The 25,410-nt window shown below is 46.2% G+C and overlaps 2 protein-coding genes and 1 long non-coding RNA gene across 4 annotated transcripts in view; 1 reads left to right on the forward strand and 2 right to left on the reverse strand.

Moving 5' to 3' along the window:
- Window positions 1-325: 325 nt before the first annotated feature.
- On the reverse strand, window positions 326-8,462 carry nuak2 (NUAK family, SNF1-like kinase, 2). Its single transcript, XM_030375283.1, has 6 exons — window positions 7,841-8,462; window positions 5,208-5,328; window positions 4,696-4,847; window positions 3,561-3,626; window positions 3,206-3,458; window positions 326-2,891 (listed from the first exon to the last, which is right to left on the reverse strand). Exons 1-6 carry the CDS (start codon window positions 8,069-8,071, stop codon window positions 1,849-1,851), a joined length of 1,866 nt encoding a protein of 621 aa, XP_030231143.1. The 5' UTR covers window positions 8,072-8,462; the 3' UTR covers window positions 326-1,848.
- A 921-nt stretch (window positions 8,463-9,383) lies between these two features.
- The window catches only part of dstyk (dual serine/threonine and tyrosine protein kinase), a 19,144-nt gene continuing 3,117 nt past the window's right edge, over window positions 9,384-25,410 (forward strand). Inside the window, exons 1-9 of the mRNA XM_030375259.1 lie at window positions 9,384-10,540; window positions 11,988-12,397; window positions 15,189-15,701; window positions 16,284-16,479; window positions 18,772-19,010; window positions 20,482-20,565; window positions 20,919-21,095; window positions 22,518-22,647; window positions 24,749-24,905. Of these exons, the coding sequence (XP_030231119.1) occupies window positions 10,348-10,540; window positions 11,988-12,397; window positions 15,189-15,701; window positions 16,284-16,479; window positions 18,772-19,010; window positions 20,482-20,565; window positions 20,919-21,095; window positions 22,518-22,647; window positions 24,749-24,905 (2,099 nt within the window). The 5' untranslated portion in view covers window positions 9,384-10,347. The remainder of the gene's footprint in view (window positions 10,541-11,987; window positions 12,398-15,188; window positions 15,702-16,283; window positions 16,480-18,771; window positions 19,011-20,481; window positions 20,566-20,918; window positions 21,096-22,517; window positions 22,648-24,748; window positions 24,906-25,410) is intronic.
- On the reverse strand, window positions 22,656-23,210 carry LOC115557471 (uncharacterized). 2 transcript variants are annotated; one of them, XR_003979191.1, is made up of 3 exons: window positions 23,023-23,096; window positions 22,870-22,989; window positions 22,656-22,836 (listed from the first exon to the last, which is right to left on the reverse strand). It is a non-coding gene; the product is annotated as an uncharacterized LOC115557471 (long non-coding RNA). The 2 variants fall into 2 exon arrangements; XR_003979192.1 differs by having other exon boundaries at window positions 22,740-22,836; window positions 23,086-23,210.

The following is a 25,410-nucleotide window of genomic DNA, read 5'->3' on the forward strand; positions in this document are numbered from 1 at the left end:
TCGCCTTTATTATGTCCGTGGTCGTCGCATGGACTATACGTCATCCAGCTCAGGTTGCGTAGCCAAATTGGCCTGGCCACACTCACACTGGCAGATTTGAGCACGGTTAGGTGTGAAAACCGGTGAAAACGGCCACGGCCACGGCCAGATGGCCTAGTGTGAGTGCACCCGCTGTAAAATACTTGCACTTTGTCCGATGCGATATCAGATGTAAAATGTAATTGCGTTGTTGCTTATTAAAATGTGGCAGTTTCTCAATAACATGATTTCTGCTATTTCGGAAATTATTATATTCACTTCAGCATTTCCACAGACAAAGGAAATATATCTTATTTCACAGAATGCTTTATTTTTGCATTCAATGAAGAAACAATATCCACAAAAATCTCAGCAAAAGTTGACAATATAATTTGAATATTAATGTCATTTTTTGGGAACATTGGTGCATTGTGTGACACGAATGGCATTGCTTGATAAAAAATATGCACCTAGTGCATTTCTATATACAGTCTGAATAACTCCACAACTCTTATGATCTCTTACCCCTGAGTAAAGTTTAGAGTAATATTTCCTCGTTCACTTCAAAGACAACCTTAATGTAGAGCATTAGATTAAAAGTTTATTAAAATAGAAGGCAACTTCCAACATTTCAATAACCGGATGAGCAACTCGGTCCAGTTTCAGTAGAGTGACTTTTGCTGTTTATTAGAGTGACAGCAATTGCATTTGCAATTCAGGTCTTATAGATGAAGTAGGGCTCTCCTGATTGTTTACGATCTAATAAAGTGCTTTTACCAATATATTGTGAGTTTCTGAGGCAACACATGCACTGAAAAATACACATCTAAAAAGACATCACATCTTCACACTCAAGCAAACAGTAAATCTGGCAATCATACAACGTCAAATAATCACAACTCTGCATTGCATAGTGTTCCAGTCCAATTGAAAAGCTACATTCTAACAAGGCACTAGGCAAGTACTGGCAGGTTGAAGGTCATGATGTTGTTATGACCTATTTCGGATGCTTTCACTAATCCCCATTTGGAACGGCCACCAAAGGTATCATTAGAACCTATGCTCCATTATGCCACGACCAGGAACCAAAGCAGGTTCTACAAGTTTCACTTGCCGTGAGTCAGTGCATAATAAATGTTATTCAAGTCATTACCTCGTTCTATTGAACATCAACTTCCTACTTTGTCAACAAGAAGGAAGAAGAGAAAAACAATATTTGACAAGCAAGATCCCTGTTGCATCCAGAATGTCACGAAGGGCATTTTAAAATCCTTTTAAATATTTTGGTTTCTCTTTGGAATCAGGTATATCTTTTTTCCAATAACCTAACCCACATGAGAGGGGTTAAATAAATTAAGTAACTACACTCTATTCAAGTTTTGTTTAGATTAAATTAAACTCATAATCCTGCATCAGGTGAAAGAAATCCTTAACTAACCATTTGGCAATTATAGGCACGTGATGGGCCCCCTATTTCTGCAACTTAATGTAGGACAGAGTGTCAGCCTTTTCCTACACATTACCAATCGAGCCACTTTAGTAAGATATTATTGGTATTGTGTGAGAGTAAGTTTAGTAAAAACTTATTCTTAACCAAATGTAGTCTCCCCTATCAAAAATGTGCATTCCATTAGCAGTCACATTCAAATGCCCCCCCCCCCCTCCCCCTGTGTGCCAACAGAATACCTTTTTTACATTTACCAAAAAGCATGAAACAAAGACTACCGTCAGACCGCTGTCAAATGTACCTTCTACATGTTTCACAATAAACGCCAAAGCAGTCATTCCTAGAAGACTTCTCTATCCAGCGACCGTGACCCATTGGTTTCTTTAGCTGGCCACCACACTTCTACCTAGCACGGCCTGCTTGTAAGCCTCTGTTACATTCTCACAGTCTGTGATGCTGAAGGCACTGTCGGCCACCCCCGCCTGGTAGCACTTCCACGGCCGCCGCAGGCCGTCGCTGAGGTTCTCGCTCTGCCGGATGTCCAGCAGGTTGTCCGCCGACACGCACGCCCTCATGCTGCCCCGGGGCGGGTCCTCGCCGGTCCCCGGTGGGCCCATGCGCTCGGGGAGGTCCAGTTGATCAAACGACTCTGAAGAGAGAATGCTGTCCTCGCTGATGGCCGAGCTGGGCCGGGACCTCTGGCCGGCGCGTGGCAGAGACACCGCCAGCTGATCCAGAGACCCAAACTCCTGCAGCCTGTTGGAGGAGAACTTCCCGTCGCGCTTCAGGATGCCTTTGCGAGAGGTTGGCGCTGAGGGGAGCTCCAGAGTCTGCTCCGCCTGGGCTGAAGCGCCGCTCTCCGGGGACGTGGAGCAGTACCCCGACTCCTGTTCCGCTGGCTTCTTCAGGATACCCTTGCGGGGCTGCAGTGCAGGGGAAGGGGCGTTCTCTTGTAGGGACATGGCCGAGACGTTTTGAGGCTTTGCTGCTTCCCCGGTGGGAACCTCCCCGGTCAGTTTCTGTTTCAGACTGGGGCGTCTCTTCAGGATGCCTTTGGAGGGCCTGGGCTCCACAGTGCCCTCTGCCCCAGAGTTGGAGACGTTGTTCTCCTTCTGGGACCGACGCAGGGAGCGCTGCCTCACTATATTGCCCTCTGCGTTCTGCGGTCGCAGTAGACAGCGCATCTTGGAGCCCGTCTCCAGCAAGGGCCTCGATGTTCGCCGGAACCAGCCAGCGATGCTAGATAGCCCGGTGGGGTGCTGGGCTGAATTAGAGTCTTGTGATGGGGCCTGCTCCGTCCTCTTGAACTCGGCCAGTAAAGGCTGTGGGTATCCCCAGTTGAGCCACCAGTGGCCTGCTATCTCCTCCACCGTGGCTCTGCGGTCAGGGTTCACCATCAGCATCCAGCGAATGAGCCCGCATGCGTCTGGTTGACAGAAGAAGAAGACAAAAAGGATGAAAATGTGTTAGCATTGTGCTAGCATGCCATTGCTTCAATTTAATTCCGCCAAATTAAAACAATGAAACAAAATAACTACAAAAAAAGGCAAAGCCAAGGTAAGACCAAGGCCCAATCCCATTTCTACCCCTTCCCCTTACCCCTCCCCCTTGTTTTGAAGGGGGAGGGGGAAGGGGAACCCCTTCCCCTTACCTCTTGAAAAAATGGGGGAGGGGTAAGGGGAAGGGGTAAGGGGTAGAAATGGGATTGGGCCCAAGTCTCTCAAGGTAAGACCCACTCACCCGAGGGGCGAGAGGGTTTCCGGTAGTTTCCAGTGCTGATCTGCTGGACTAGAGTCGCGTGGTTGTTCCCGTCGAAGGGCATGGCGCCGTGGACCAGGGTGTAGAGCAGCACCCCCAGGGACCAGGTGTCCACCTCGGGCCCTCGGTAAGGACGCCCGTTGACGATCTCCGGGGAGGCGTACAAAGGACTGCCGCAGAACGTTTGGAGATACTCATCTCCGTGGTAGAGATTCGACAGACCAAAGTCTGCAATCTGCAATAGAGCATTAAGGTCAGTGTGAGTCAACAGTTCTCTCTCTCTCGGGATATAAATTATTCAGTGCTGATTTTAAGGACACTTTGTCCTGGTACATACCTTAATATTACCGTTGCCATCCAGTAAAATATTCTCCAGTTTCAGGTCCCTATGAACAATCCCATTCTGAAAAGGAGAAAAAACAAAAGGTCATTTCCCTCACCTTTTGTCAAGGTTTATACATCAATCATCAAAGTGCCTTTGTGTGTCCAAGACGACTCACCAGTGTGTCATTCTGATGTCCCAAAGACAAAAAGTATGCATTTAAAAATTGTTGGCAAGAAATATATTCTACTTCCATGAACTTTTAATATAATATAATTTTTATAGTTTATATATATATATATAGTTTATATATTTATGGACGCTGTTATAGTGTTCGTGCAGACAAAGGCAATTGGGTCAAGGTTAAGTTTATATGCGGTAATCTAAACTCCTGCTAACAAGGATGTTGCTTTGATTGTCTCTTAAAAATACCTCTATATAAAAGAAGCCGGTGACTGTTGGCAGGTACGAATCGAAACTGGGGTAATTTAATGATCAGACGCCAGACTGCATTTATGGCCTCCCAGGGTTATGCTGAGCAGATGTAACAAGCTGTACTTTAGACTTTCCATTATATGCTCATAGTTTTGAACACTAGGGGACCAGTGATTAGCATGCGTGAGAGTGTGTGTGTGTGCACGCACAGATGGCTGCCTGTTCACTGGCACCCTCATTAGAGTGTGAAACCATGCATGTGTGTGTGTGTGTGTGTGTGTGTGTGTGTGTGTGTGTGTGTGTGTGTGTGTGTGTGTGTGTGTGTGTGTGTGTGTGTGTGTGTGTGTGTGTGTGTGTGCTGAATCCATTGGCCCTACGCCCCGCCGTTGTCCATAGACCAACTGTTCATTCCACCAGGGCATCAGTCTCACACGGCAACCCTTTTCACAATGACTGGCTGACAGTGAATAATGTCTATTATGCAACTCTGGGCGGCGGTGAGCACTGCTGAACCCCCGTACGTTCCTGTCTGCTCTGGAGCATCACACACACACACACACACACACACACACACACACACACACACACACACACACACACACACACACACACACACACACACACACACACACACACACACACACACACACACACACACACACCTAGACTAAAGCAACTTTCCTTGCTTTAGATTGTTCCTTGACAAAACATTTACCTGATGACAGTAATGCACCGCCGATACGATCTGCCTGAAGAAGTGTCTGGCCTCGCGCTCAGAGATCTTCTGGGTCTCGCAGATGTAGTCGTACAGGTCCCCCCGACTTGCGTATTCCATCACAATGACTATTTTGTCTTTGTTTTCAAACACTGTTAAAAAGACAGACATGCATAAGCAGGTTAGAGGAGTGCTTTATTACCCCCAAATCATTTACATGATCCATGCAAAGCAGCACTCCATGGAAATTCAATCTCCCCACAGAGTACACGGTATGCTAATTCAAAAGGAAGCTCCTAGAAGAGACTTGTGGGAAAGCCTGTGTTTCCACCCTATGCTATTACAGTACCACAGATGACATAACTAAGCATGGATCTTCCCATGCAAAGCCTTGTGTGAACAAGAACTGAGTCATTCCGCATCCAGACACTTGCAGATGACTTCCTTCACATCTCAAAGATATAAAACGCCCCTTCAGTAAAGTCAAGCACAGCTTTGGTGGGATTATGTACCTTCATAGATGGTGATGATGTGTGGATGACTGAGAGAGGACATGATTTCAATTTCTCTACGAATGTGAACCAGGTCCTGCTCATTCTTGATCTTCTCCTTCCGAATGGACTTTATGGCCACCTTGATAAAGAGAAAAAGAAAAAAAAAGAAAAAGATATAATAAAAAGATAAAAGCTCATTGCACCAACAAGCCAGGCTGGGTTGAAAGTGACATTAGGCATTAGTGTTTTACGACCTTTTCAGAAGTTTATCGAATTTTTTTTGCCATCACACGCATTGCTTAATATTTAATTCAACACATGCACACACACACAAACCGAAACTCCAAAGGTTAAGGTTTTGTTTTCTTCCTCTAATCTATCTATCAAACAATGATTATCTATACCCTTCTTAACCTTCTCCCCAAAAATATTTAACGCAGTTTTATGATCCTCTACTTGTTGCAGTGTGTGACGGACAATAGACAATAGAACCAAACACCCCATACTATCCACCCCAACAGCAGGGTTGGACAGGGAGCTCTGTGATTGGTTGCTGCGACTCAAAAGTATCAAGTGTAATTCAATCAACACAGCCAATTTGTTTGGCTTCGACGAGCTCGGGTTCTTCCAAATGCACGTTTTGTACACCCATGACCTGAATGAGCATTCTACGAGACACCGCGTCAGTGCGGGCCTATTATGTTACGCCTCCTCATTGTCCGAGGGGGAGATGCCTGGGATTCTTTTCGGCCACCGAGTGCGTCACCAGGCGGCCCCCAGGTTAAGAGGTGTCGCGAGCTAGCAGATGGCGGTCTCAGTGGGGTACCCCAGTTTCCCCCTTGTTCAGGACCCCCCACTCCAATACATACCCAGACACCGAACAAAACACAGCCACACTACCGGGAGAGTACAGACACAAAAAATGAGTAGCCTACTGACTAAGCTGTCACAACAGATCAGCCTCAACACGCAACTGTCTATGAATCATCGTCTGGAATGGCTGCTCATACAGGCAGCGCAGTAGGCCTATCTCTCACACACACACACACACACACACACACACACACACACACACACACACACACACACACACACACACACACACACACACACACACACACACACACACACACACACACACACACACACACACACACCTTTCGGGGAAATTGCAAGACTTCCTGCATTTGTTTTCCTCAGTCTCAGACGGTCTTGGAGTTACCCATTGAAGCTGTGTGGGACTGTGGATGGTCATGCTAGTGTGTTAAGCTGAAAGTCTGCTTGTATGTTAAAAAAGAAAAACTGAACTATTTGGGAAGCATATTGAAATCTGTACATCTGTATTCTACACCTCTATAAATTAGTAAGTTTAACTCCTTTTAAAAAAACAAAATAACTTGGCCAATTGAGTGTATATTCACATCTGTTTAGCACCACTGCCCTTAAATTAAAGAGGTTATCTACATTTAATTGAAACATGGAATTATGAAACATAGAATTGAGAGGAAGGGGAATGAAGTGGTTATTTGTGGCATCAATCTGCCATTGTCATGTAACACATCTCTGCAAATTATAAGTCAAATACAATCATTTGGGAAACCATCCAGATAAAGTGTGGTGAAATTAATGAATACAAAAATAATACAAGTTGTTGGCCCATCCTGTGAACGACGTTATTCCAAAAGAATGTCTCTCACATTATACAGACAAAGCCAGTCTCTGCTGGTACAGCACTGCATTTATCTTTTACTTTGATCTCGGTCATATCTGCAGGGGAATTCCAAACTTTTGCTTCCTTGATAACTGCCTTCTCAACCATAAACATCAGTTATCTTCTAATCGTTAAAAACCTCAAGTCGAGACAACCTTCTACATGCCACTGAGGGCCACAGCGCCTCCCAAGTCATGGTCTAACTGAAAGTTAGACCTCCATTCATTTGAAAGCATGAGTTGTGGTTAATACCCTTTATCATTTAGTTATATCTTTAAAAAAAGATAAGGAACGGAAAATATGCCTTTTTTTATTTTCTTATTATCCAATCAGAACAATGTGAGATACTGTGTGATGGCTGTTGACTAATATTGCATTGCATTGAGACTTGAACATTTATCCCATGCCATTGTGATGGCCAGCCTAACATTGGGTGAAGCAATACAATGTTTCACAAGGATAACTAAACGACAAAAAAGCCTTTGCTGCTTGTGCTTGTGTGTGTGCAAAACAAATAAGGTTAGACCTACTACAAACAAGAGGTCCCTCCAAACATTGGCAACCGTTGAACCCATGGGCAAATAAAGGCTTTTTAAATGCGTTTGTGGCAAAACAATTTCAACAATACATTAATTTTAGCTTCACGGATAAGCTTAAAGAGCACAACATAACTAATTTCCGACAGAAATTAAAGTTAACTACTTGACTCTTTATTGACATAACCTTTGTCTGAAAAGTCTCCTCTAAAAGTAGCAGCTGCAACCTCAACACAGGTAGGTTAAAGATAAGGTTTATAAACTTACTGCTCAGCTGCCTGTCTTGGCCAGGACTCTTGTAAAATAGATTTTTAATCTCAATGAGTCTTCTCCTGGTTAAATAAAGGTTAAATAAAGAATACATTGGGATGAAAATATATTATGAACATATAAATAGAACTTACCATTCTACCAGATCTCTCCTTGGCTTTCTTCACCTTCCCATATGTTCCTTTGCCGAGGGTCTCCAGAAACTCGTAGCGGTGTTTGAGGTTGTGTTTGTGGTGGTGCCTCTTCACGGCTTGTCTCTTCAGGGTCACCTGGGACACAGGTTGACCAAACGTCGCGTTCTCCACCGGGGAAACATCCCAAGCGGGTCGGACGCCTGAACTTTCGCCACGTTTACAACTTTCCATTTTAAAACAACACTTTAATTCGCTCTTTCATCAATGCATGCCTTTTTCTGATCAGTGTGACCACGCAAGACTCGTCCTGTTTTTCCCCAAAAGGTGTTCGGATCCTTGTCACATTTTCCAGAATGCCACGGAGGAAACCTACGCAATTTAGATGGACGTGTGGATGATAGTTAGATAGTAACACGACCAGCCATCAGTCGCGCTGAAGTCGAACGCTATCTGCTGTTGGAAGAAGTTAGGAAGAGAAAGTCGATGTGTTCCGCCTTGGAGAAAACAGGCCAGCCAACCAGCTGGTTTGATGTTTGCAGAGTGGTGGGTGGACTTCGAATGAGCCTGTCCGGGCACGACTGTGAGCTCGCTGGGTTTGAGAGCAGCTGTGGGCAACGTACGGGCGTGCTGCTGCACCACTCAGGGGAGAGAGGGCTGTGGGTGAGGAGGGCGGGACAAAGGTGGAACAACAACTGCCAACAGTTCCAACGTTTTGTTTCCATCTTTCATTTGTTAGAACTATGAGCGGGAAGTGAGGGGGGAGATTGGCTTGGGGTCGTCCATACATTTTTTATTGGATTTTATAGCACAATAAACCAATTATTCAATCAGGTGTTTTATTCGGGGGACTTGTGAAATGCCATCGTCTTGCGTATATTTGTGTAGTGTTTGGCCATGTACTGAACTTTTGTATTTCAATTTTTACTGATCTATGCACCTGTGTCTGAAATTAAGTTAAATTGGTAATGTCTGGACACCGCTAGAGGTCAGCACTGAGTCGTTCAGCTGAATGAATAGGCTATATCTTGTTCATCAAGTAGGCCTAGTACATCAAATCCATGAGCATTTTATGGAAGTATTTGACTCTAGGAGAATGTCCGAAAGCATATTCAATATGCATATATCTAAATAACGGAGCAGTGGCCTTTTATGTAGGCCAACTTGTGCTTTTGTATTGCTTAAATTAACAGCTTTTTCAAAAGGTGTTTCAACTTTACACTATTTTGGGTCACTATTAAATTTCATACGCTATTAGTACAAATACAACCGGCCTTTCCGTAGGAAACAACCTGTGAGACCCACGTTTTTGTTTGCGTTGTTTTTGTACCTCCTTATCTTGGCCACAAGAGGGCGTATTTTTAACGCATAGCGTGAGTGGAACCAGAATGAATGTCTCAATAAACTTTTTATTGTTTCCCCTTATTTCAATTTTCATTAAAGGAATTGTCCTTATTTATACTTTTTTTTGTTTGAAGGTGGTCTGTCATATGGTGGGTGTTGCTTTCACATTTCCACCTGGGTAAGCATGCATTTCCCAGAACTCTCCGTGTTCTGTCCACGCCCTTTCCTACCCAACTTGCGTCTTGTCAACTAGTTTTGACACTGATTTGGAGCCTTGCCTGTGATTTGGACGACCAGGAAAAGCTGACCCGCACATACATGCAGGGTCTTTTTTGTTTTTGGGGGCAATAATTTGTCATATCATATTCTGCTTTTGAAAAAAAATCTCCGAACTTCGACAGACTTGGAACCAAACAGAGGGCGGCTTTTTCCCCAGGGATCCTTCAGAAACACCGAGGCTACAGTGACTGTGAATGGCCTGACATCCTCCAGACACAAGCAACCCTAATGCACATCGTTTCGGAGTGTTGCTCGGCGGAGATATGACCGGGATGGTCGAGGGGTGAGTGGGCATGACAGTCTGCCAGGCCGAGGGAAGGGCCAGGGATGCCTGCTGGCTAGTCGCTTAACTTGGACTGTAAGTGTCGAAGAAAAGCAGGGATCGTTTTGTCTTTCGGCACATGGTTTCTATCTGGTTCCACGTTTACACTAACGTTATGTCAGTGGCAAAGGACGTAGGTAGCGTACTAAAACTCTAGCACACGAACTAAAAGCTGGCACGGACGATACAAGGAGCTACTGTGCAGGGACATTAGCTCCAAGTTAAGTCACCGTCCGTTGTCCACACTGGTTGAAGCTAATGGGAGCTAGCTGTGCTGCTCTTACTGCATTTAGTTGACCCAATAAAACACTCACAGCTTTGATCAGTTTTTTAAATGACCGTCAACTGTCAAGCAATACAATCGCTATCAATGGCTGATCATGTTCTTATCTTTTAATGTAACCCGTCGCCCTGCTGTCTGGGTTAATAATGCAGCAATTACCAGCGTTGGATTTCTTCACGCACCACTGGATTGACTGAATACTAGAGTTTATCATCTCCATTTTTGCTGCTATTGTTATTCTTGCTTGAGGAAGCCCTGCACAGTGCAAACTAACCAGGTACCATGGATGGACATGTGCAGAAACCGACTCATCTGGCCCGAGAACTAACACGGATATTTAACAGCTTCAATAAGCACTCCATACAACTCAAGAAGAACCTGAAGGAGACGAACCTGTTCTTCCGGGAAATAAGACAGAATTATAGTAATGCATGTGCATCAGCGATCAACTCGGACGCAGCGTCCCTTGAAGCAGGTAAGAACCAACACCTGCACTTTAGCATCTGGGTAGTAGAGTGTATTTGGCGGAGTTCTCCTATCTTTAAATTCCCTCTCACTTTATCTCTATCTCACTTTATCTCTCTCACTTTATCTATTTATATCAACATATATCAACTTATCATTTCAGTTATAAATTGACACGTCTATCTATTTATCGCTCACTTATTTGGTCTATTAATCTACTTCTCTCGTAATCTATCTCTCACTTTATATGTAACTGTTTTAACCTTCCTTTATGTTTACCTTTTTATTGATCCATTTTGGTCTCCATATACCAGATTAACAAATGTTATGGGATTTATTAATTCGGTTTATTCGTTTTTAGTGAGTGTTATGACTTTTTGGAATTGTATCTTTGTCAAGTGTGTGTCTTCGATAATCGAAAATCCATGTATCTATATATCTATCCATTCCATTTTCCGAATATTTTCTCTCAACTTGCTGACTGGTAAAATAATGTTGGTGTTAGAGCAAAACTAAAGAGATTAAGGCCTTCTCAGCAGCCTGAACAGATTTAGTGCACCAAATATGCAAAGATTTATTCACGTGAGCATGAACGGCTCCCTATTTGGCAAAACGCCTGCTGTGATGGGATGGTAAAATGTGTGTGTGTGTGTGTGTGTGGAGAAAGCGTACAGTTAGATTAGGCCATTGGTAGACCTCATCTGTTTTGTGCTTAAGACCATGACTCAGCATCATTGAGGATCATTGAGGATCATGGATCATTATCCTTAAGGAGTCCGGCTCAATTGGTTTCTGTGTTTACACTTATGCAGGCTGCAATGCAGCCTATCAGATGACACTTGATCACACAATAATCAACAATATATTTCGAATATAATCTCAGATTCAACAACAGAGTAATATGATTTTTGTCTGTATTTCCTCTAATTGCTGCTTAAGACTACTAGGGATATTAACTAGAGCTGCTTATGACTATAGGGATATTCGCTAGTGCTGCTTATGACTAGTTAGGGATATTAGCTGCTGATGACTAAAGGCGTATTAGCTGCCGATGGTACTTGCTGCGAAAGTACTTGGCATGTCATAATATTAGGTACAGCTGCCTATTGGGATGGTACCCCTTCATCCTAGAGTCTGACCCCACCCCTCTATTGAGATGTGACCTCTTCATGCTAGAGTCTGAACCCATCCCTCTATTGAGATGTGACCTCTTCAGCCTAGAGTCTGACCCTTGAACCCCTCTATTGAGATGTGACCTCTTCAGCCTAGAGTCTGACCCCACCCCTCTATTGAGATAGAGCGTAAACCTTGAAATTTGACCCCTTCAGCCTAGAGTCTGAGCCCACACCTCTATCGGGATGTTACCACTTCCTCCTAGAGAGTAAACATGTTGCTCTATTGGGATTTTTCTACTACTGGGGAGTCTGACCCTTCTGGTGGTCCGGTGTTCCCCACAGGTCAGCTCAGCTGCATCTCGTTCCCCAGCCATGAGGAGGAGTTCCTCCGGAACAACGTGGGAGCGTCTCCTTACATCCTGGTCCTGGGCCAGGACTGCGCCGCGCGCTACCGCCTGCTGAACTGCATCCTCGGGGAGAGGCTGCTGCCGCCGGTGCACGAGGCCGGGGTGGCCTGCGAGGGGGACGAGGTGACCGTCTGCAAGAGGAGGAAGCTGTGTTTCACCCACGGCCGGCAGACGCGGCTCAGCCTGGCGCTGCCCGGCCAGTACGAGCTGGTCCACCAGCTGGCGGCGAACTGCGGCCGCTGGGACACGGTGCCCCTGGAGGACCTGGAGATCCACGACGAGTGTGAGGACCCGGCCCACCGGCTAGCCGAGCTGGAGATCACCCTGCATCATCCACTGCTACAGGTACGCCTGCCGCCCCCGGGCCGGTACACAGTCGACTACTATGGCAGTAGTATGAAGCCATTATCGGGCCCTGAATTGTTTGAAATAGGATACAAACATTGGAAGCTTTCATGGTTAACAAGGTAAACAAACATTGTAGGTTTACCCACCCAGCTCGCCAATATGGCCGCCCAGAGCCTAGAGCCGCCAGGTTGAATAAGGTCTATTGAAGTGGTTCTTGCTGTTGCCACGGGATACCATGCTATTTTTCCATTATGATCCCTGTGTGTGTTTGTGTGTGTGTGTGTGTGTGTGTCCTGCTTTGTCAGTGATTATGTGATAGGGAGCTCTAGTGCTAGCCCGTAGCCATAGGAGCTGTATGCAAGTAGGGCTGCAACACTGGGCTAAAGGAAGAATTGGCTAATTCATTGCAAAGTGACAGGATAGCCTATTGTCTGTCCGGAACACCCCCCTACGCTGGAATCGGTGGAGGAGGGGGTGGAGGGCTGCGGATCATGTTTGATCTCTGAATGTTGAATGAGTTGACATCTCGGCTCTAAAGAACGAAGCACAGGTTTGCCGACACTTTTTTTTTAGGCCCGCAGGAACAGGACTTTTCAGAACTTGAATGAATTATTTTACGTCCAGGTTTCCCCGGGGGTTTGTCAATTGCGGTTTAGATATGAGATGGGACGTGGCTCTTGTCTAACTCCTTTCCTAACGCTCGGCGTCATTGTGAGAACATGGGTTTGCAATCCCCCTCCTGGTCCCTTCAGCTAACGGGCCCCCCGACGGTCAGAAGGTCTGAAGGGATTAATCGATTTGTCATGGTGTGGTGATTTTAGTCATTCCTCGCCATGTGTGAAATGGGGAAAATGGTGTCTAATCCTTTCGTCTAAAGAGTTAAGCAGGTCACTACGCAAACCCAAGGTTCAGACAGCTCCAGAAAATAGGTTGCGCATTGGTTAGGGCTTCACGCCCACCCCCCACCCACTCTTTACGTAATGGCTCAGGTCTGGTGCGACTCACATGACCAGGCCATGCAAGACTCCCAAACCCTTCTGCTGCTGTGATGCGGTCTCAATGGTTTCAGCCAAGGCCCAGGACATTGTTTTGTTTGTTCATGTCATAGGAGGAGCAGCATAGAAGTACAAACTTCCTCCGATATGTTCATGTGATTAGTTCTCTTTGAAGTGTTGAGTTTTCAGTCGTGCCTTGCTGACAATGTAAGATAGGGATAAGATAAGGCTCTTACACCTACAATGTTTTGTGTTCAACGCGACTCAGAGTCCGCCCGTCTAGGCCAGGCTTCTACCTTCCCGATTGAAATAGTTCCAAAACATAATCTAAAGCTTAAGAAAGGAACAATCACAAAAAACTTTTATTGAACTTTATAATGTTCCAAAGCCATAGAAGGGCGATTGCTACCAGGGAGGTCTAGGCTGGTCTAGGCTGATCTAGGCTGGTCTAGACTGGTTTACTCTTCGTTTTGATACTACGGTTGGGACCTTGGAATAGAACCCTATGGATACATGGATATAGATATGACAGGATATGTATGCATATTCTCTTGACTGAAGGTTAAATACAAACGGCCTACATATATACAACCATTAAAGCAAAGTGTCACTGACCATCATAATCTTTGACTTTCAGCCAGACATTCAGCCAGCGATTTGTTCCGATAATGAATGATAGTGATGATTCATATATTTTTAAGAGAGAAAGGGCTAATCGTTGTTTGGGCTCTAGACCTTCCAACAGTGTTTCCAATTGCAGGGGCCTGTTAAGAGGAAAGCGATAATGAGCATTTCTCTCCCTTGGCTGTCACATTCACACCACACTGTCACAATCACAGCACCTTGCCCTGGAGACCAGCAGCCAGCTAATTACCCTCCTCCTCCATTCTGCACTGCCCCATCAGTTGAGGCACACGGTTACCCACAAGTTATAAATAGCCCCAGTAACCTATTGCCACATATCCTAAATGCTTTACACGGAATAACGTCCATTAACTATCGGTTACATCTGTGTCAACATTCCTGTTAACAAAGGGTTGTCACATCAGCCAGAGTGTTGAGCGGTACTATTCAAAGAACACACCTGGAACATTATGTTGTGTTGGGTTGTTCTAGGTTGACTGCCTTCAGGTAGTATTGGTTTTATGTGTAGTAGCAAGCAAATGACTGCTAACTACTGCCCAGACTGACGGCTTCGTTGGAGCTCTTGTGTCTAGGCGACAGGACCGTCTGTCTCCTTTGTCTGGCCCTGTTATTCATTTCTGCCTCCATTTGCTCTTTTTCATCCTCTCTCTCTCTCTTTCTTTCTTTCTTTCTTTCTTTCTTTCTTTCTTTCTTTCTTTCTTTCTTTCTTTCTTTCTTTCTTTCTTTCTTTCTTTCTTTCTTTCTTTCTTTCTTTCTTTCTTTCTCTCACGACCCCTCCGATTCTATATTGGTTGGTGTTGCTATAATTAATCAAAGACGAAGCACTTTTTTCTCTAGTCGTGTTTTGCCCTGCCATATATTTTCCCAAGACCCCCCCTCTAAATGTTAGCCTGACCCTGTGTGTTCAGGAATAGAAGCGGCCGGTTCCGTATCACGTTTGGCTTGTTTTCTTACTGCTACTCTCAGGGTCATGTCTAACCCATCATCAAGGCATTAATCCTGTATTGTATTGTATCTATGTATGTGTATATAGATGTGTATATAGACAGACAGACGGACAGAGAACACGTTGTCCCTACCCCTGTTTTGTGACGGTCAAAGCGATTCCTTTCCTCAACCCGGTTCTCCTCCGTGTTCCCTCCCCACAGGAAGCAAAGATCATGGTGGTGCCCTGTCCCAGCGTGCAGCCCATCGAGGAGGCCCTGGCGGACTGCACGCGCAACATCACGCCCATCGTCCTGTACGCCCTGAACCAGGACGCCCTGAGCGCCGAGCAGGTGGCGGAGCTCCGCAGGGCCAAGGAGATCCTCCCCGTCCCCATCTGCTTCGTCCGCATCCCCGCCGTCATGCCGACGGCCTCGCCGGAGCCGGGGCGGCGGGCGGAGCGCGAGCGGGAGCGGGAGCGGGAGAAGAGCCCCCTCTACAAGCAGCTGCTCTCGCTGGGCTTCCTGAGCAGCCCCGCCGGGAACTGCACCTGCGGAGCGCCGTCGCAGTCGCCGGCGCCGGGCGCCACGCCCCAGAGCGTGCTGGGGGAGGCCTTCGAGCGGCTGCACCGCCTGCTGGTGCCCTTCGCCCGCCAGGTGCTGCACAACCAGCAGGTGGAGGCGGCCAACCTGCTGAACGGCGTGCACTGCCGCTGCCTGGACCTCTTCATCAACCAGGTCCGTGTGGGTCCCCCCCTGGGTGGGGGCTCGATAGGGACCGGGGGGCTCGGGGGAATCACCAGAGGGCCGCGTAAACCCCCTGGTCGCCTCGTTAGCCGCGCCCGACCCCAAAGAAAATGTGTCATGTGACCCATGCTAGAGGCAGAGCTAGATCATAACCGCAGTTGCATGAACGGACGTCGAATCGTATTGGTTTGGACATCTCGAGTTACTGTCGGTCAGCTGACCTCACTGTTCCGCCAGTGGGTCTCGGAGCCCAGACTCACTCGCTCTATCTCACTCCATCTCGCCCTATTCCTCTCTCTCTCTCTCACTCACTCACTCACTCTATCACACACTCACTCTATCACACACCTCACTCTCTCACTCTTTCTCTCTGTCTCACTTTAACTCACTCTCCCGCACACACACTTCATTCCCCATGTGTATGTTGCGAGTTTCTTACTGTGTGTGTGTGTGTGTGTGTGTCTGTGTGTGTGTGCGTGTGTGTCCTGTGTCTGTGTCTGTGTCTGTGTCTGTGTCTGCGTCTGTGCGCGTGTGTGTGCGTGCGTGTGCGTGTGTGTGCGCGTCTCGCCCCAGGCGTTCGACATGCAGCGGGACCTGCAGATCACGCCGCGCCGTCTGGAGTACACCCGGGAGAAGGAGGCGGAGCTCTTCGCCTCCCTCATGGCCATCGCCAACCGCAAGCAGGAGGAGATGAAGGAGATGATCGTGGAGACGCTGGCCAGCATGAAGGACCAGCTGCTGGAGGACGCCGCCAACCTGCAGTTCAAAGGTCAGGCTCTGCCCTCTGAACCCCTCTCCATCCGTCTCCCGGTTCCCCCCCCCCCCCCCCTCGAAGGAAAAGCACTGCCATGGGGGCTTGTTTTTTCCCACAGGCATGTCATTAGTCACCCGTCTAATGACACAGGCCGTGTTATTTCAGTGTCTCTCCCTGAGCCGTGGTCTGTCCTACGGCTGCTCGATTATGGAAGAAAAGTCTTATTATTATCTGATTATTTTGGTCAATATTGAAATCAGGATTATTCAAACCATTCTATCTGAGTTTGAAAACATGATGCATTTCTCTCAAAAAAAAACCTTTAAAAAATAATAATAATAATGTACAAATATGTATCCAGCTGTTCATTTAACATTTAATGAATAAAATAATATATACTATACTTAAACTTCTTTTTTGATTATATTAGTTTGGAGATCGTTTGACCCAAAAATCGAAATCACGACCAGAATTGCACAGCCCTAGTTTGTAGAACACCAGCTTCTCGAGTTCTAGGGGGGGTAGAGGACCACGTTTTCCCAGACGCCGCAGTGTGTCTCAGTGTGACACTACCCAGGGTTCAACTTGTTTTGGCCTTCTGGGGACGACCTGGAGTAGCATGGCATATGACCTCCATGTTACAGATGTATTATAATAATAATAATAATAATAATAATACATTTAATTTAGAGGCGCCTTTCAAGACACCCAAGGTCACCTTACAGAGCATATAGTCATCATAAATCGTTTAAAAAAAAAAAAAGACATTGTGGGAAAAAAATAAAAATAAATAAATAAACATAAGAAATAAGAAATAAATTATTATTATACTTCCCATGATGCCGAGGAGCTCGTTCGAGCAACTTCAACAGCTTGGTTCATGTTGTTATCATGTGCCTCGCCGCCAAAGTAGGTCACCATTAGTCTGCTATGATTAATAGAGGACTCCCTTTATTCTGGTCTCTGTTGTCAGTTAATTTTCAGTCCTTGTCATATGATATCCTATTGGCCTGTATAATCACATTTTAACACAAAGACTTCAACGACGAGGCATACGTGTACAATGAACAAAGTCCTGGCTGTGATATCCACTATCAAACGTGAGAATAACACCAAACATGACGAATATATATCAGATTTACCAATTCATAAGAGAACCCAAAGGAGTTCCTAAACCGAACGACAGTCCACTACCACTGTAGAAGACCTCTCTCTGTCCCCGTCTAGCCCCCCGGGCCCGCGGGCCGGTGTGTGTGTGTGTTCGCTCGTCTCGACAGCAGCTCTCTGTTGCTATGGCGGCTGCTGTGACACAGTGGCTCTAGTGTGTCTGGACCCCCCGCCGCAGAGGGGAAGAGTCTCCGCTTTGTGTCAACACGCTCGGGGGTCGCCGGCTCTCTGCCTGCGAGGAGGACGTCTCCCCGGAGCAGACCGGCAGCTCGTATCATATCAAATCAAACGAGCGGTGTGTAGCAGGACTATAACGACTTCGGACGCAGCGATTTAACAGGAATGCGGGGGCTGAGTGTGGCTCCAGCTCTTTGATCGCCCTCCGAGGGCCCGGGTTGGGGTTGGGTTAGGTCTGAGATTGAAACACAGAGCGAACAGAGAAGGGCTGTTGGCTCTGTTGTCGGGGAACAGAGGGGACGTCTCTCTGTTTAATGCTATTATTGTTACCCTTTTAAACGGGATTGGCGACTCGTGGCTCCCCAGACGGCTCCCAGTTTCCTCTGTAGCTGTTCTCATTAGGAGGGGCTGTTATCAAGCGGCCTTATTGATATGTTGCTGTGTTTTAACGTGCCTTTCGACGGCCTGTTGGCTGTTGTCACGATGATCTTGGCACACTGGGGGTCCGATTGAGGTCAGACTGCGGTCCGTTTGAGCCCTCCAGCCCACTGGCACCAACTACAGGCCCATTGTGAATTTTATTGTTCTGTATTCTTAAGCTTTTTAACAGTTGAATCATGATTATCAGTTTTTTTGGGATTCTAAGGTCATATTGCGTTGCGTAATTTTCTCTGCGGCGGGAATTTTCTTTCCCTTGTGAAATCTTTTTATGTCAATTGCTCAATTGAGCGTGCAATTCTAAAGTCCTTCCGCATCAATATCATTACTTCAAAGTGCTCACATGCGTGTTTGTATTGTGTGTGTGTGTGTGTTTATGATTGTACGCACACGTTCATGTTTGTATTTGTGCTTGTGTGTGTGTGTGTGTGTGTGTGTGTGTGTGTGTGTGTGTGTGTGTGTGCGTCTGCGTGCGTGTGTGTTTTGATTCTCTCAGCAAGTTGAGAAACTCTTCTCGATTCCCAGATATCATCGTGACGACCAGCGGAGAGCCCGTTACGTCAAAGGAGATCAAGACCTGCATCCAGGAGATCCAGGAGCTGATCGTGGGTCGGCTGAACCAGGCCGTGGCCAATAAGCTGATAAGCTCGGTGGACTATTTGAGAGAGAGCTTCGTAGGAACTCTGGAACGCTGTCTCAGCAGTCTGGAGAAATCCACCATTGATTCCTCTGTCCACAATATCACATCCAATCACCTCAAACAGGTAGGCGGCCTTCCGGGACAACGCAATCAAAACCAACGACTGTGGTCTGTTTCAGAACACTGTGATCCTAAAGAATGTGTTTTGGGATGAGTTCTAAGAAGAGGGGGGTGTTATTCACATGATTATAACTGAAGCCAACTTTGTGACATTTCTTTAGAAGCTAGTTGCTGCTTTGTGTGATCGTTATAATGAGAGATGTTGTGTATGAAATGCGCCACAAACGGTGGCATGATACTATTTATACTATGCGTCCGAGAAGCCTGAATATCACTCTGGATGGGTTGGGTATTGATTGACAACCGGAAATGATTAAATTCTGTTCGTGGAAGATATTGTTTTGCAGCAGCAAGTTTCAATGTAATTTCACTCAATTTAATATCGGCTTTTTATATCGAGGCACACAAGCATGCTGCCTGCAGGGACATGTTTTGTTTCCTAGAGATTAAAAAAAATTAAGTAAAACCACAAGGGGCTTTTCTTTTGGTAAATTGAACCAAAAAGATAGTTACATAATGCATAACAAACGGTAGTTATGTGTGAAATAGCTACAGCAGACACAAACAGGACTAAAACCGGGGTTGGGAAGTGCACTTCTCTTATGAGCCCCCCCACTCGCTTACAGGTTCCTGTATAAATGGAGAAGTCGAGAATTTATCAGATCAGACAATGCAATGGTGATTTTCTATTCTGCATGCATATATCGTTATTTTCAACAATAGTACTACTTTGGGGGATTCCAGTTGAATAATGTATCCACGTTTCACTGTTCTGTTTCCTATTTCCTTTGTATTCTGTTGTTCTAATGTTTTTGTTAATGCTCTACACCATTTCATACCATCAGAAGTAAGTTTAAGGTTAACCAGAAAGCACATTTTTTATCACTCATGTATTTATAATGACGTATATTTCATAAGAAGAATATGTGACACTTTGCACATGGGTAAGGGTAAGGGCACTGCTGTATCGGTAGTTAGCATATTCTACACTAGTACAGCATTGACCAAAGTGGTGCTGAGGCCATTGAGATGTGTGAGGTGCAGTACGGTGATTCACAGTTCTGATATGGGCGTGCACACTGCTGATGTGAGCGTGCACACTGCTGATGAGAGCGTGCACAGTTCTGATGTGCACAGTGGCAATGTGCGCATGCAATTTGCAGATGCGTGCATGGTGCAGATATGCGCGTGCACAGTCTGTGTGAACGTTGATACTATGTCTGGTGCATGGTGCATGGTCTCTCTCCAATGACAATGTAACAATGGGGTGCACCTGTAAAAGATTGTCTTTTATATATATATATATATATATATATATAATATTAAATCTTGCATTGCTGATTGCAGTTCAACTAGAGATGGCGCTGCACAAAAACTGGATTTAAGTAGGGGATGCGCTGCAATACTATACCCCCCTTGTGTGAATCCAGGGCTAAACATGTTGACGTGACGTGTGCCTCCCGTCTCGCTCCCAGATATTAAACGCTGCTTATCACGTGGAGGTCACCTTCCATTCTGGGTCCTCCATCACCAGACTGGTCTGGGAACAGGTCAAACAGGTAAGGGCCACAAACCAGTCGTGTATATCTGCAATACATTACTGCGTTATCAAGGGGCGCTATGGAGACGGGGAGATCGGAAGGGACCTTACTTCTTAGAGGTGATTGTGAATTTGTAAATATTTGTGATTCTGTAACTACTATGGTACGATATAACGTGTTTAGGGTGAGATTTGATATTTTGTGTGTTGTTTTTTTTTAACTGCAATGAAAAATGCATGCAATGAGGCGTTCCTAAGTTTGTGTCCTCTCTTAGCAACGGATGATAACATGTTATGCAACAGCACCAACGCGTCATGGATACCAATGTCTCCCTGACCGCGGTCCCTCCCCCCTGTCTCCGTGTGGTGCAGATAGTCCAGAGGATCACCTTCGTGAACCCGCCCTCCATCACCCCGGAGTGGAAGCGGAAGGTGGCCCAGGACGCCATCGAGAGCCTGAGCGCCGCCAAGCTGGCGCGCAGCATCTGCTCCCAGTTCAGGACGCGCCTCAACAGCTCCCACGACGCCTTCGCCGCCTCCCTACGACAGGTCAGTCCCCCTCCCTGTGATAGGTCGGTCCCCCTCCCTGTGATGGTTCAGTCCACCTCCCTGTGACAGGTCAGTCCACCTCCCTGTGACAGGTCAGTCCCCCTCCCTGTGATAGGTCAGTCCCCCTCCCTGTGATAGGTCAGTCCCCCTCCCTGTGATAGGTCAGTCCCCCTCCCTGTGATAGGTCAGTCCAGCTCTGCTCCCCCTCCCTGTGATAGGTCAGTCCCCCTCCCTGTGATAGGTCAGTCCCCCTCCCTGTGATAGGTCAGTCCAGCTCTGCTCCCCCTCCCTGTGATAGGTCAGTCCCCCTCCCTGTGATAGGTCAGTCCCCCTCCCTGTGATAGGTCAGTCCAGCTCTGCTCCCCCTCCCTGTGATAGGTCAGTCCCCCTCCCTGTGATAGGTCAGTCCCCCTCCCTGTGATAGGTCAGTCCAGCTCTGCTCCGCCTCCCTGTGATAGGAAAGGCTCTGGTCCACCCGGGGGCAGGGATACGATACGTGTTTGCTGGTCAATTTGGAGGACAGTAAGACGGGTCATTCAGTCACTCAGAAAGCCCTTCATGATTCTTACTGTCAGGGTTCATTTCTCTGCAACTATTTTCCAAACCGCTGACTAATGCGGACGTAAATGACAAGGAAAAATAAGTTTAATTTGATTGTGATTGAAGGATCATTTATTGATTTCATAGTATAGCTTGTGAAGTGCTCTTATCATTTCATCCAAGAAAACGATGACTTCTTATTATGATTATTAATTATTATGCCGCTTTTCAGTGAATGTTTTGATCAGTGCGTAGCGGGTTTTAATCGTTTGGACTAAACTGGGATGACCCACCCTGTTGCCATGGTCGCTGCATGTCATCACATGATGGACAAATGATTCATAACACTGATTAGGGGCTCACAGTTCCATGCTCTGCACACAATCTTTGGTCAAGAAGTGGTGGACCTGCAAAGCAACATACCTCCAACGCGTACAGCCTTTACACACGATTCCTCACCGCCAAGTATTACAAAATATGATATGATGTCATGATTGTGGTGGTGATGGTCACGGTTAATGATCCCAGTCTTTGTGAAACGAGGAGGGCTTGTGGGTTAAGTCTTGACTTTGACTCTCAGAAAATAATGGCAGGTAGAAAGGTAAAGCAGATTGATTAAAGAATTCGGTAATTCGGATTTGAAAAGATTTTAGAAATGTTTTCATTCCTACTCCATGATGTTCATTCTGCTAGCGTGTTGCTGCCAGTGAAACAACGCACAGAGGGAGACTTTCATCCTCAAACGTGTGTGTGTGTGTGTGTGTGTGTGTGTGTGTGTGTGTGTGTGTGTGTGTGTGTGTGTGTGTGTGTGTGTGTGTGTGTGTGTGTGTGTGTGTGTGTGTGTGTGTGTGTGTGTGTGTGTGTGCGCGTGCCCGCTCCCAGCTGGAGGAGGGCCACACGGGGCGGTTGGAGCGCACGGAGGACCTGTGGCTGCGGGTGAGGAAGGACCACGCACCTCGCCTGGCCCGCCTCTCCCTGGAGAGCCGCTCGCTGAGGGACGTCCTCCTGCACGGTACACCTCCACTAGCACTAGGTTCACTAGAACCACCTCCACTAGCACTAGAACCAGTACTAGAACCACCTCCACTAGCACCAGGTTCACTAGAACCACCTCCACTAGCACCAGGTTCACTAGAACCACCTCCACTAGCACCAGGTTCACTAGAACCACCTCCACTAGCACCAGGTTCACTAGAACCACCTCCACTAGCACTAGAACCAGTACTAGAACCACCTCCACTAGCACCAGGTTCACTAGAACCACCTCCACTAGCACTAGGTTCACTAGAACCACCTCCACTAGCACCAGGTTCACTAGAACCACCTCCACTAGCACTAGGTTCACTAGAACCACCTCCACTAGCACTAGAACCAGTACTAGAACCACCTCCACTAGCACTAGGTTCACTAGAACCACCTCCACTAGCACTAGAACCAGTACTAGAACCACCTCCACTAGCACTAGGTTCACTAGAACCAGTACTAGAACCACCACCACCACTAGAACCACCACCACCACTAGCACTAGGTTCACTAGAACCAGCACCACCACTAGAACCAGCAACACCACTAGAACCAACATCACCACGAGAACCAGCACCACCACTAGCACTAGGTTCACTAGAACCAGCAACACCACTAGAACCAGCACCACCACTAGAACCAGCACCACCACTAGCACTAGGTTCACTAGAACCAGCAACACCACTAGAACCAGCACCACCACTAGCACTAGGTTCACTAGAACCAGCAACACCACTAGAACCAGCACCACCACTAGAACTAGCACCACCACTAGCACTAGCTTCACTAGAACCAGCACCACCACCACCACTAGAACCAGCACCACCACTAGCATCACTACCACCAGCACTAGCTCCACCACCAGCACTAGCTCCACCACTAGCATCACCACAACCAGCACTAGCTCCACCACCAGTACTACCATACTCCTCTGATAAACCTATATTCTAAACCATACTGTTCATTCATTCTATTCATGAGTATGTCGGGTACACTTTACTTTATTAACTTCATCACTATTGACTCTCCGAATACCCCTCCACTCACGCCAGCCAGCCAGGCGAGCTACGCTAGTTCCCCTCAGACAGTTGACAGTAAGAAAAGAGAATCCTAAAGAAGGACATCTTGAAAACAGACCCTTAATGACCCCAAATCGGGTTCACATGCTCCTTAATCAAGTTATTTTTTATTTTTTTTATTCTGTTAAAAATATCTGTGTTATGGCCTATTTATGCGCAAATAAGATTATGAGCTAATGACCCTTGTTGTCCAATAAATTACAATTCTGCTTCAAAGAAGCCCAGGGCCCTTAAAACTTGTGGGCCCATCAAGGACATCCCCCTTAAGTAATGTTGAAAGTTTGACGTTGATAGCAAAACTAATTACGGCAGTGTCCGATCAAATGACCACTGCTGCTTGTGCTCAATGGGGAAAAAAACGCTTCAACCTTCCTGGAGATGAACATCTCATATTATTCAACGTTGGTACACAAATAGAATCCGAACACAAGCATATCTCCAAGTAGTAACGCACCGCTTTGGTCAGGGTGGCGCTATAACTTCCAATCAAACAAAAACAATCAGCCTATTTAAACAATCACAAGTCCCCTACCAATCGCCCAGGTACTTACAATTTGGTGTGCTTCCTCATTGGCCTTGCTGGCGTTAGCATGTTAGCATGTTAGCATGCTCACAGAATATTGTGCATACACCGATTTGGCTCATGCAACCACACACATTTTCTTCCGAAATGCCTCATTAGGTTTATGTTTATTATTCAGATAATACATCTATATATTTGAGATGTAATACTGTACTTATTTGGAATTTGAAATTCCCCTGAATTATTTTGTTTGTTTGTTCATTTGTCATTATAATCCATATATTTGACAGAATACACACACTAATGTTATTGTTGTTGTGGCAACCAGGATATCTCCACAAAGCCAAGCCTCTTGTTCAGTCAGAAACACACGCTCTGTGGTTGACAATGGAGGATATTGTAAGTCGCTTTGGTGAAAAGCGTCCGCTAAATAAATGTAATTACTGATATCGGTTGAAGGAAACCCATCTTCACTGTGTTTGGGACAGGCAAGCCCAAACTGGGCCGAGAGTTGGGCCGCGGCCAGTACGGAGTGGTCTACCTGTGTGACAACTGGGGGGGGAACAACCCCTGCGCCCTGAAGTCGGTGGTTCCTCCCGACGACAAACATTGGAATGATCTGGCCCTGGAGTTCCACTACACCAGGTCAGTCCCCCTGTGGCAGCTCCTGAGTTGGTATGGTCCGTTTTTTATGGGACAAATAATGTTTGTATTGGGACAAATTATTGTTTGTTTGGGGACAAATACTGTTTGTTTGGGGACAAATACAGACCCATGCATTTTTTCTCATGCATTGCATTGAAGTATTTGCAGCTCACGCTAACTTTCACGACCTGTTCGTTGATGGGTGTTTTAGTAACCAGGGTGGGAAATTACGGAGTTTAATTTGTAGCACGTAGACATTCATGTCCTGGCGTTTCTTTTTTTTTGATATGAACCACAAAGGCGGGTCTAACGAGAATACCACTGAGTCATGGTGTTATGTCACTCAACCTGCCAACACTTCAATAAAGGAAAAATGGCTGTGACTACATTGCTTTGTGTTGTGAATGTGCACAAGTTTTTTATAAATGGTCCGAAGTTAACGCATCGCTTGACAAAACTTGGTCCACCCAAATATTAACGCCTTGTTTTCATTAATTGATCAGAT

This window comes from Gadus morhua, chromosome 13 (genome assembly GCF_902167405.1).
Source record: "Gadus morhua chromosome 13, gadMor3.0, whole genome shotgun sequence".
Taxonomy (NCBI): Eukaryota; Metazoa; Chordata; class Actinopteri; order Gadiformes; family Gadidae; genus Gadus; species Gadus morhua.

What these genes read in the sequence shown, in the direction of transcription:
- nuak2 (XM_030375283.1), bottom strand. Translation starts at nt 8,071, where the DNA reads ATGGAAAGTTGTAAACGTGGCGAAAGTTCAGGCGTCCGACCCGCTTGG. An exon ending in CATCATCACCATCTATGAAG is followed by an intron (nt 4,848 to 5,207) that starts GTACATAATCCC and finishes TCTTTTTAACAG; the next exon opens with TGTTTGAAAACAAAGACAAA. An exon ending in GAAACCCTCTCGCCCCTCGG is followed by an intron (nt 2,892 to 3,205) that starts GTGAGTGGGTCT and finishes TCTGTCAACCAG; the next exon opens with ACGCATGCGGGCTCATTCGC.